At 45.5% G+C, this 12,500-nt stretch overlaps 1 protein-coding gene across 1 annotated transcript in view; it reads right to left on the reverse strand.

Moving 5' to 3' along the window:
- Positions 1-9,420: 9,420 nt before the first annotated feature.
- The window catches only part of LOC137779342 (protocadherin-1-like), a 111,839-nt gene continuing 108,759 nt past the window's right edge, over positions 9,421-12,500 (reverse strand). The window contains exon 7 of the mRNA XM_068567001.1: positions 9,421-11,230. Within this exon, the coding sequence (XP_068423102.1) occupies positions 10,782-11,230 (449 nt within the window). The 3' untranslated portion in view covers positions 9,421-10,781. The remainder of the gene's footprint in view (positions 11,231-12,500) is intronic.

Genomic DNA, 12,500 nt, shown 5'->3' on the forward strand with positions numbered 1-12,500 from the left:
TCTCCTCTTTCTCCCCTCTCCTTTCTCCTCTCCCCTCTCTCCTCTCCCTTCTCTCCTCTCTCCTTTCTCTCTCTCCTCTTCGTCCTGATTTTACCTCCAGCGATCAATACGCTCTCATCTTATCATTATTATGTATCATCTGTTTCCTGTTTCAGGATTGTGTTGAGAGAGAGAGAGAGAGAGAGAGAGAGAGAGAGAGAGAGAGAGAGAGAGAGAGAGAGAGAGAGAGAGAGAGGTACCAAGGAAGGAAAGGAGACAAGGTGGAAGGAGGGTTACGAAGGTGAGAAGGAGGAGGAAGGAGTAGGAGAGGGAGGGAAGAGGAGATGTTCAAGGCTGAGGAAGAATAAGAGTGGAGAGGAAGGAAGCAAGCAAGGGAACAAGGCCTGCTGAGGAGGAATAAGGAAAAGAGGAAGGAACGACTGAGAGAAGGAAGAAAGAGAAAGAAGAAGAGAGGAGGAGAGGTATGGGATGTGTAGGAAAAGAGAAAAGAGGAGAAGGAAAGAAAGAGGAAAGGAAGGAAGAATGAAAAGAGATCAAGAGAAGAAAAGGAATGATGGGAGGAAACAAGATAAATAACAGAAGGAGGTATAAAAGAAAAGAGCAGGAATGAGGAAATAGAAGAATGGAGGGATCCATTAAGAGGGAAAGGAAGCGAACAAGGAAACAGTTGATCGTGAAGAGGAAGGAAGGAAACAGTTGATCGTGAAGAGGAAGGAAGGAAACAAGTGAGAAAGAAAGGAAAGAGAAGGAGAGGAGAGGAAAGGAGGAGAGGAGGGAGAGAGGACAGGAATAGAAAGAATGGAGAGGAGAGGAAGAAGAGGAGAGGAAAGGAGCTGAAAGAGGAGAAGAGGAAGAGAGGAAAGAGAAGGACAAGGAGAAGAGGACAAGGAGATGAGGAAGAGGAGGAGAGGAGGAAGAGTGTGTCTAAACAGTCTAAATACAAACAGAAGACGAGAAAGAGGGTGAAGTGATGAACTTTGGGGGAAAGGAGGCGAAGCACCTGCTGCAACTGGTCACCGCCGCACAACACCAGGAGATAATATTCTCTTTTTGTTGTTCCCAGAAATATTGAATTTAATCATCTGCCCCCAATTTCAATTTAGTGCTGTAATGCGATGCAACAGCGCTATAAGCACAGTGTCAAGAGCACACACACACACACACGCACACACACACACACACACACACACACACACACACACCACACACACACACCACACACACACACGGCGGGTTTGTTTCCATCGCGCTGTGATTGGCTGCCGTCTCGCTTTCGGGCGCGACGCTCCGCAACTCGAGGATTCACGATGTCAATTTCCTGAAGTGGAATCCAATAACGGAGCAGAAGCCGAGGCGTTAACGGCTCCTCGGGAACGCCGGCTGAGCGCCGCCGAAAAACACCGTCAGTCACCGCGGGCCGGGAGGCGGAAACATTTTGAGAGGACGAGGGTGAGGAAGAGGAGGGCGGCGTCTTCCTCGGGAGGCCCTGATGACCTCAGAGTCGTCTGAACGTGAACATTTATTTCAAAGTGTCTTTGTTGGGAAATATTGTGGCTGTCTTGTCTTTTACTGTCGCCATCTTTGTTTTTTGCCCATCTCCATCTGTTTTTTGTCAGTGGCCATCTTGGTTTTTGTCACTTCCCAGCTTTTTTTTTTTTTGCCCATCTCCACCTTGGGTATTTTTCAGCGGCCATCTTGTTTTTTTTCAGTTGCCATCTTTTTTTTTGTCAGTTGCCATCTTGGTTTTCTACGTACACTACCTTGGATTTTTTGTCAGTGGCCATCTTGTTTTTGTCAGTTGCCATCTTGGTTTTCTATGTTCACCAACTTAGGTTTTTTGTCAGTGGCCATCTTGTTTTTTTGTCACTTGCCAGCTGTTTTTTTGCCCATCTCCATCTTGGGTATTTTTCATTGGCCATCTTGTTTTTTTGTCAGTGGCCATCTTGTTTTTGTCAGTTGCCATCTGGTTTTCTATGTTCACCACCTTAGGTTTTTTGTCAGTGGCCATCTTGTTTTTGTCACTTGCAGCTTGTTTTTTTTTTGCCCACTCCACCTTGGGTATTTTCAGTGGCCATCTTGTTTTTTGTCAGTTGCCACCCTTCAATGTGTCTTTATGGTAAATATTGGGGTTTGGCCAGTCGCTATCTTGTCTTTTTACCGTCTTCATCTTGGTTTTTGTCAGTCGCCATCTTGGTTTCTGTTAGTCGCCATCTTGGTTTTCGTTAGTCGCCATCTTGGTTTTTCCCGTCTCCATCTTGGTTTTGCTTGTTTTCATCTGTTTTTTTTCCGTCGCCATCTCATTAGGTTTTAAAGTTGAGCTCTCAGATGGGACAAAGCCGTTACCGCTGTCAATCACCTCGTAGCCCCGCCCCTAAAGCGCCCTTTGCTTATGTTCTGTTTGACTCTAAATGACCATTATTCACTAAATGAACATCATGCTGTGTAGAAGAAGACTAGAAACTAAGATTGAGACATGAACTCAAGAAAAGAGAGGCAGAGTCATTTTCTCCTCGAGAGAGAGCCGGTGTTTCAGATGGGGATCGAACAAACGGTCTCCTGGGGTTGAAAAAAGATCGTTGTTGTGTTTTCAAGGCTCTCCGTGGTCCCAGAAGGCTAATTAAAAGACAGCAAACCCCCGGGAGGAGAACCGAGAGAAGCTTTGTTCAGCAGTAGCTTCAGTAAAAAAGAGTCGTTTCCCACAAACGAGAACAAGCCGCTCGGTTAAAGCGGCAAAGGGAAGTCTCGCAAATCGGTTCCGACGTGTTAATACCTTTTCCGTCGCCGTTCATTCGACCTCTGTCAGAGTCTCTTTGCACTGATATGCTTTTTATTCTCCGCTCTCCGTTCGCTTGAACGCCGTTTGTCTGTTTCAGGCCGTTCCCTTCCAGAGGAAGCTGTTGAGCAACGTTTAGGATGACGGCGGCTAAACGGAGCGCCGTGGTTGGGCGGGGACACGGCCGTCCAACAGGAGGTCGGATCCCGACTCTTCGGACCTTTCATCATCTGGACGCTTCTGGTGAACGTATTATTCTGAGCCGAGGGAACGGCTGACATTTATCCTCTTGGTCACGGTTTTTTTTTGCGTTTCGCTTTAACTTCGTCCTGATGAACGAGGAGACGAGCGCTGGCGGGCCGTCGGCCAACAGGTGAGCTGACGTTTGAGCCAATGAAAGGGCTGCAAACCAACGACTGAAACGTCAGCTGAAGGGCCAACGGGTGAGCTGGATGACACATGGATGTCTACCTGTTCACCTGTCCAACTTTCTACCTGTCCACCTGTCTACCTGTCTACTTGTCTAACTGTCCACCTGTCCAACTTTCTACCTGTCCACCTGTCTACCTGTCTACTTGTCTATGTGTCCACCTGGCCGCCATGTCCCCCTATCTACTATTCACCTGTCCAACTATCTCCCTGTCCACCTGTCCAACTTTCTACCTGTCCACCTGTTAACCTGTCTACCTGTCCACCTGTCTACCTGTTAACCTGTCCACCTCTCCACCTGTTAACCTATCTACCTGTCCACCTGTCTAACTGTCCACCTGTCCACCTGGCCGCCATGTCCACCTATCTACCTATTCACTTGTCCAACTATCTACCTGTCTACCTGTCCACCTGGCCTACTTGTCCACTCGTCCACCTGTCTAACTGTCCACCTGTCTACCTGTCCAGCTATCTACCTGTCTACCTGTCCACCTGCTTACTTGTCCACTCGTCTACCTGTCCACTTGTCCACCTGTCTACTCGTCTACTGTCCACTTGTCCACCTGTCTACTCGTCTACTTGTCCACCAAAGTTCGGTTTCGGCAGCAAAACCACCGACCTGGTTTCTATCCCCCGCCCGTGGTTGTGTGTTTGTTGCCCCCCCCCCCTCCTTGTTTTCAACGGGTCCGCGACCCGCCGCCGTCGTCTTGGTGCAGAACAAACGGAGACGACCAGCGTCCGTTGACTGAATGTATTTTATTGTAAAGCTATAAGGAAGGAGTAATTACAAGATATCATTTCTTTGATTTGCTCAGCAAAAATAAAAGACCACATATTTTTTTTCTTCTTTTTCTTCTTTCAACATGCGGATGCTGATCAAAAGATAACAGATGAGGCTCAAACACATCGACCCAACGTCCTCCCAGGAACCAAAAAAGAAAGACGACGAAAAAAACAATGAAAGAAAAGAAAGAGATGAAGAAGAGTTGGAGAGAAAAGGAAAGCGGAGGACGAGCGACTCTGAGAGTCTCGGCTCCGTCGTTCATCAGAGGCTTCGAGCTTCAGACGACGTTTCAGGTTCAGGGTCCGATTTCCTTCACGCCGCTTGAATATATATCGAGTTCTTCATCTTCATGTATTTATTTTTAACCTCCACCTGCATGTACATAAAACTGTACAGAAAACAAGGCCTCACTAAGCGCAGTTTCAAGATAAATAGAACCAACAATTAGGCGACAGACGAGGGATCGGCAGCTCTTCTTCTAGGAAACTTTTTTTTTAAAAATCAAGAAATATTTCACACTCCGTCCTTTTAAAGTACGGAGGCTTGAGCCGGAAAAAACAGGTAGTTTTTAAATATTTTTTTACATTTTAAAGGTATGTAATCTTCCAGAAAACAACAAATTATTTCACGATAATTAAAGTTTTTTCTTACCATAAATTCAATGCTCTAACTTCTGGAAACATCAAAGTCTCAAGACGACGACTTCATCGTCTCCGCTAACAGTTATTATTAATAAATATGTATTTTTAGTGGCGACGACTTTGTTCCGTCTACGTTTACAGGCTAATAATCTATCCGTTGCTTTGATATTTAGTTTTAAAAAACCTTTGCTCTAAAATAACAATTGTATTATCAGCTTTAAAATCGTCTTTGAAATTTCAAATGATTTCGCTATTTTTTCAAAATACATTTTATGGAGAAAACAAAGTTTTTGGAGCTCCATAAAATTAAATCTTTGTGGAGCTCATGTATATATATATATATATATATATATATATATATATATATATATATATATATATATATATATATATATATATATATATATATCATTGGTTTTCTAAGAATTCTACAAATTATGCAGCTGTGTTTTATATAATTATTCAGAGATAATTACATAGTTTCCTAATCTCATCCATTATTTTGTGGTTTTGTCTTTTTCTTTCTTGGTAAAAAGGAAACACTCGGGGGTTAACGCCTCGCCGTGACTCCGTCATCGTTTCGTGAGCTTAAGAATCGTCCGTGTGCTGCTCGCGTTGTTTTTTTTTAAGGCGAATCGTCTCATATCCTGAGAAATGAAACCATAAAAACTTGCGATCGCATCACAAGCTGAAACTGAGCGCGCTGACTTCTGTTTCGGGTTTTTTTAGCGTGAGAAAAAAACAATCGTTAGGTTTTTTCACGACAGGGTAAAAGAAACAGAAAAAAACCCAGATTACAGTTTCTGCCCGCTCGAAAATAGAAAAAAAACATTGTTTACACGTCCATTATATTCATACAATATGTCCACAGCAGTGTTGATTCCATAACATTTATAAAACAACTGCGACAACAACAAAAATGTATAATATTTATAAAGTTGGCTTGATTCATGCTCAGCCGAGGCCTCGTGTTTCAGAGGCTCCGCCCCCGGTATCGTACACAACCAAAGGACAGCAAGCCCCTCCCACTTTCATCACGTGATGTCATAATGAACAAAGTCTCAATGTAACGATGTAACCTCACAATGTAGCGTCACAATGTAGCGTCACGACGTAGCGTCACGATGTAGCGCCACGACGTAGCGCCACGACGTAGCGCCACGACGTAGCGCCACGACGTAGCGCCACGACGTAGCGCCAACATGTAGTGTCACATTGTAGCGCCACGACGTAGCGCCACGACGTAGCGCCAACATGTAGTGTCACATTGTAGCGCCACGACGTAGCGCCACGACGTAGCGTCAACATGTAGTGTCACATTGTAGCGCTACCACGTAGCGCCACCACGTAGCGCCACCACGTAGCGTCACCGCGTTGCGTTGTGACGTCACGGTGTTGTGGAGGAAACGTGGAGTGAAATGATTGTGTTGTTGGTGAAAGACTCAGAAACCCAAAAGAAACATGAATGTTTCACGTCTGAGTTTAAAACTCGTCTGAATTAAAAAGTTTGACTTTTCTTCATTGAACTCTCGTTGCTTTAAAACTCTTTTCATTAAAGTTGTTCCTGTTTCTTTGGAAACCCGGGCAGATGTTTTGTGACTCAACCAGATGAGAATCTTCTTACATTTAGGTCCGTTAACCAAAACATCACTTATATTAAATTCAACTAAACATTTTTATAACAATCAGCTGCACCCAGAAACACAATGAAAACAATTTGGCAAATATCATTTTTGTGTGAAAAATATTCTCACTTTTTCATCGTAAAAGCACAAACAGAGACTAAACAATTATAATACTTCGTTAAAGCTGCTTTGAATAGTTTTTTTTGGCCACTTGGGGCAGCAGAGCAAGCCGTGAACACAACACCCGACACGTCATCACTTCATAAAGTTATTACTTCTCACATCTTGAGGAACAGCGCTCGTGTTGAGTTGTGTTGGTTCTCTTGTGGCTCCGGGTTTGGTCTCCACCAGCTGATGAGCAGCTGCACCGGACAAGAAGAACCGCAGAACCAAAACCAGATGAACGAGATGAAGGAGATTGAAGGAGATGGAAGAGATGAAGGAGATGAAGGAGATGGAAGAGGCTGAAGGAGATGGAAGAGGCTGAAGGAGATGAAGGAGATGGAAGAGGCTGAAGGAGATGGAAGAGGCTGAAGGAGATGAAGGAGATGGAAGAGGCTGAAAGGAGATGAAGAGATGAAGGAGATGGAAGAGATGAAGGAGATGGAAGAGGCTGAAGGAGATAGAAGAGGCTGGAGGAGAATGAAGAGGCTGAAGGAGATGAAGGAGATGGAAGAGGCTGAAGGAGATGAAGAGGCTGAAGGAGATGAAGAGATGAAGGAGATGGAAGAGGCTGAAGGAGATGGAGAGATGAAGAGATGGAAGAGGCTGAAGGAGATGGAAGAGGCTGAAGGAGATGGAAAAGATGAAGGAGATGGAAAGAGATGAAGGAGATGGAGATTGAAGAGATGAAGGAGATGAAGAGATGAAGGAGATGGAAGAGGCTGAAGGAGATGGAAGAGATGAAGGAGATGGAAGAGGCTGAAGGAGATGAAGAGATGAAGGAGATGAAGAGGCTGAAGAGATGGAAGAGATGGAAGAGATGAAGGAGATGGAAGAGGCTGAAGGAGATGGAAGAGGCTGAAGGAGATGGAAGAGGCTGAAGGAGATGGAAGAGATGGAGCGGCAGACGAGATGACGCATCACTGCGGCACAAAAGTGATTGGATTCATTGTTCTGAGAAACTGTGATTAATGCGGCTTTAAAGCAGCCATTACTCCAGAAAATAACAATTTGAGACACAGTCTGTGTGTTTTTCTTTAAATAACAGCCGTGATTTACATAAACCTCCTTACATAAATAATGCCCGTCAGGAGAAAACCAATATGTCTTTTTTTTAAAGCATTTTCTGAAGACATTTATGCGTTTGAGTCATAAATCAGTACGTCTAGAAGTGCTCGAGAAGCAAACTAGTGCACTTTAATTTATTATAAAGCACCTGCTCAGTGCCAAGACGTTTAGTGGAGGAGAGCTCCGACTGCAACACTCAGATAGTGATGGATATCCATGTCTGATCGACGGCTGATCAATTTCACATGTCTGAACTCTAATTAATGAATGAATGAATGAATTAAGAAGTTTATTTATCTTCTCTGGACGTTTGAATATGAAAAGTTTCAACACTTTCTTTCTTCTTTCGGTCACGGAAGCGGATTTGGGAAGAAAAAGTTGGGAAGGTGGACGCTCTGCTTTCACACACACACACACACACACACACACACACACACACACACAGGCTGTCAGTGTGTGGTGACAGCCGCTCTCCCGGGGCTTGATGGAGGTTCAGGTGTTCCTCCAGGGAACAGGAAGTGATTGTAGTCTGACAGGAAGCCTCAAGACCCAAAAATCTGAGGGCCAACTCCATCCACACACACACACACACACACACACACACACACACACACACACACACACACACACACACACACGGTGTACCATGTGTATTGTATTGTACGATCCAGATGTTTAACATCAACTTGTCTTCGAACTTTTGCAGAAATTTACAAATTTTTACTCAGATTTTTTTTTTTACAATGTTTTTTTTGTTGTTGCATAAATTTACAACATGAGCCGAAACTATAGGAACCATGTGAACTACAGTGTTTTCTCCTGTTTCAGTGAGAAACTCTTCCTCCCAGTCCGGGGTGGAACTGGTTTCATCTCTAAACTGGACGTGGAGCTGAGAGCGTCGCTTACCTCTGAATTATCTTTTCTGTCTCAATATTTATGTATTGTATCCAGTTGTGGAGGAGAAAAGGTCTTCAAAACACACACACACACACACACACACCACACACACACACACACACACACACACACACACACACACACAGAGTCTGGGGTGAAGCCAACAGCAGCGCTGGAGGTCACCAGAGGTCACCAGAGGTTGCTATTCTTCTTCTGGGGTTAATTGGTGCTAAAGAGTGGATGCTAAACCGACGCTACACGACTCCTCCCTCCCTCCTCCTCCTCCTCCTCCTCCTCTTCCTCCTCCGGCTTTAGCGGAGGCAGCGCAGCACCGTTTCCACCTGGGAGTCCGGCGAGGAGAAAGAAAGCGAGTTGTTTGCGGCGCTCGGCGGCGTCGTGTGGAGCTCCGACGGCGTCAGTCATCAATCAGAGCGCCGAGCGCCGGCCTTAAATCACCAGAGGAGGAAGAAGGAAGGAGGAGAGCGCGCAAACTCTCCATCTCTGTCACGGGGCGGAGCTGGTGTGTGTGTGTGTGTGTGTGTGTGTGTGTGTGTGTGTGTGTGCGTGTGTGTGTTTGCACAGAGGAACACCGGCGCCGCGGGGATCGAACAGCCGGACACAACGACCATGAATCAGTCGGCCTGCAGCGACGAGGAGGATGTGACCGCCCACGCAGAGCCGGCGCTCCACGTGCAACATATGAACGATGCATGGAGAGTATGTGAACAATATGTGAACAATATATGAACAATATATTGTTCATATATTGTTCATATATTGTTCCAAATATATTGCACACGTATTGTACAGTATATGTGCAATATATGAACAATATATTGCACATATACTGTACAATACGTGGTGCAATATATGAAAAAAAAAGCATCGAAGAGCAGCAACAGAAAGCAATCCGATTGGCTCAGAGGAAAGTAGTGTTTTCTGCGTGTTTTTAGCGCGTTTCAGCGTGTTTTCAGCATGTTTTTTAGCGTGTTTTCAGTGTGTTTTTCAGCGTGTTTCAGCATGTTTTTTAGCGTGGTTTTCAGCGTGTTTTTTAGCGTGTTTTCTGCGTGATGCGGTTCGGGTCTTTTTCAGTGTTTTTTTTCGGGATGTTTTGAGCTTCTTTTTGGCATTTTTCATGGTGTTTCCAGCGTTACCTTCAGCACAAAGTTTACATTAGTAAATGAACAAAGTGAATCGATTGGTTTCGTCTAAACAAAGAGATTTAAAAGTGATTCTTGCTCGTCACACTTCCCCCAGAGACCGGTTCTAAATGCTGTTTATAATAATAATAATAATAATAATAATAATAATTCTCTTTCCACCTTCTCATGGAAGAAGACACTTTAACACTTTTGCTTGATTTCAAGACTCAAAGCATAAGATTCATCCTTCAGCTCTCAAATGAAATTGTGATCGTCACGTCGTTAAATTGTCATTTTAAAAGAGAAAACCAAAATAAATCTCTTCCCCGTCTCAGATGTTGAGTTCAAGGTGACGTGAACTCCTGAACCGAGACGTCTGAGACCCTCCAGCGACTCCGCCGCTCGTGGACCCAAAAACCAGCTAACGGAGGGAAACGAAGCCAAAACAACGAGTCTGGTGTTTGTCACTCGGCGGTGACGCTCCAGAGTCCAGGTTCCCTCAGGCGGGAACGTTGGTTCTTTCCCAACAAAAAACAAAAAGGTTCAGTTCTGACGTTCTCCTCTCGTCACCGTAGTATTTACAGCTCTGTACACCGAAAACAAAAGAGAGAACCAATAAAACAAACCAAAGGAGAACCGACCTGACGGAGGAACGTCTCCGAGAGGGCGGCGGCGGCGGCGGCGGCGGCGTTCCCGGGCCGGAGCGAACGCGGTTGATTTGATGCAACCGGCTCAAAAAAAAGGAAAATCCCCCCCAAAAAAACAGAATATTCAGGATAGATATCAATACACAGAATACTGAAGAAGGATTTACAAACAGTTCCCTTCTTCCCCGAAGGAGGGTTTGTTTTTTTTCTTTTTTTTAAATATTTTTCTGTTCCAACACACGAAGCCTAAAGCACAAAAAAAATCCAACTCAAATACCGGAGTCGCTAAACAGTTTCCCCATTAAATTATCACAACGATGTGGTGGAGTTTACATTCGGCCGCGTGTTTTTTCTCTTCCGTTGGTTTGAAATTTATCTTACACGTGATTGGTTGCTAACAGGAGGAGGGGGCGGGGTCTAAAGCCTTGTACGGTGGATGCAGTTATTTTTAAAAAAGGAAGAAAAGGGGGCGGAGGAGGAGGAGGAGGCGGCGAGCAGCCAGATTTAGGCACAGGGGGGCGGCAGTGAGGGAGGAGGGGGCGTGGCGAGCAGCGGCGGGGGGCGTGGTGGAGAGGCGGGGCTTAAAAGGTGTAAAGAGACAGAGAGGGAGCCCTCACAGGTAGATCTCCCTCTTGGAGGCGTGGCCGGTGGGAGTAGCGGCGGAGTGGTACTCCACCGCCGCCTGGCTCAGCGGGATCTCCTCCAGGCCGCAGTCTTTACCGGACGAGTCTCCGCCCCCTGCGTAGGCACTGCTGTAGGGAGTCATGAAGCGCATGTTGGCCACTTTGGAGCCGCCAACGCCGCCGCCGCCGCCGCCGCCAACGCCGCCGCCCGGCCCGCGCTCCTCCGTCGGGGGCTTGGGGCTGCCGTTGGCCATCAGCTGCTCCGGCCCGTCCGTCTCCTGGTAAGGCACGAAGGTGGAGAGCTGCGGTGCCTTCAGGGACACCTTGTGGGTCGGGGACGGCTCGCCGCCGGGCATCCAGCAGGAGTCGGAGTGGCCGAACTCGGTGCACTCGCGGGTGCAGTTACCGGTCATCGCCACGTCGGGGAGAGGCCGAAGGTCTGCAGGGAGAGAGAGAGAGAGAGAGAGAGAGAGAGAGAGAGAGAGAGAGGAGGAGAGAGAGAGAGAGAGAGAGAGAGAGAGAGAGAGAGAGAGAGAGAGAGAGAGAGAGAGAGAGAGAGAGAGAGAGGGTTAGGGCGAGGAGGCGTGGACCAGAAGACCAGAGATGAAGATGAAGATGAAGATCAGAGCTCTGATGCATTAATATGTGAATCTGAAGTGTCGTAACAAACTAAAGGTTCAGATTGTATCGCAGGAGACGTCACTGCTAGTTAGTGTTCTACAAACCAGCAGCACGGGTCAGGTTGTCTTTCAAAATAACTACTAGTTTAGTTATTTGAACATAACTAGTAGTTTAGTTATGTAAACCTAACTAGTAGTTGTGGTCACCTAACTAAGTAGTGTAGTTGTTTCAATCTAACTAGTGGTTTAGTTGCCTAAACCTAACAAGTAGCTGTGTCGTGTTAACCTAACTAGTGGTTTAGTTGTTTGAACATAACTATCAGTTTAGTAGTTTAAACCTGACTAGTAGCTTTGTATGTTAAACCTAACTAGTAGTTGTGTTAACCTAACTAAGTAGTGTAGTTGTTTAAATCTAACTAGTGGTTTAGTAGTTTAAACCTAACTAGTATTTGTGTTGTGTTAACCTAACTACATCGTTTAGTTGGCTAAATATAACTAGTAGTGTAGTAGTTTAACCCTAACTAGTAGTGTACTTGTCTTTACTTTCAGACTAACTGGTCGCTGGCTCTCTGTTGGACCATCAAGTGTTTCTTTTGTCTTCTTTATGGATAAAACATGAAACCACGTCGCTGATATTTATGAATAAAGTTCTTCATCTTTCATACGAGCTACGAACTGTGTGACTCCGGTTTGAACCTGTTTCAGTGTTTCAGTGTTTCAGCTCCGCCTCCCTCCACACGCTTGTTGTCTACGTTTGTGTTGTCTTCATGAACATCGAGGCGCTCGTCCTCGTGGTTTGGTTTAAATCCTCGGAGACGACGGCGTGGAGAGTTACAGCTTTAACGCCGACAGCGAACACAACGCGACCACAAACGTTTACCTTCGTAAAAAAGAGCCGAGTCACAGCTCTGCTGGCAGAGTCTTCATCCCTTTTATCCTCTCACACACACACACACACACACACACACACACACACACACACACACACACACACACACACACACACACACCTCTCCCTTTTTAAAAGGAAATTAATTAAAGCTCAGAGTGTATTTTTAAAGTCGTTAATAGTTCACAAAGAGCAGCGAC

Source organism: Clinocottus analis, unplaced genomic scaffold (assembly GCF_023055335.1).
Source record: "Clinocottus analis isolate CAN_PGR_092001 unplaced genomic scaffold, fCliAna1.0.p SCAF_73, whole genome shotgun sequence".
Classification (NCBI taxonomy): domain Eukaryota; kingdom Metazoa; phylum Chordata; class Actinopteri; order Perciformes; family Cottidae; genus Clinocottus; species Clinocottus analis.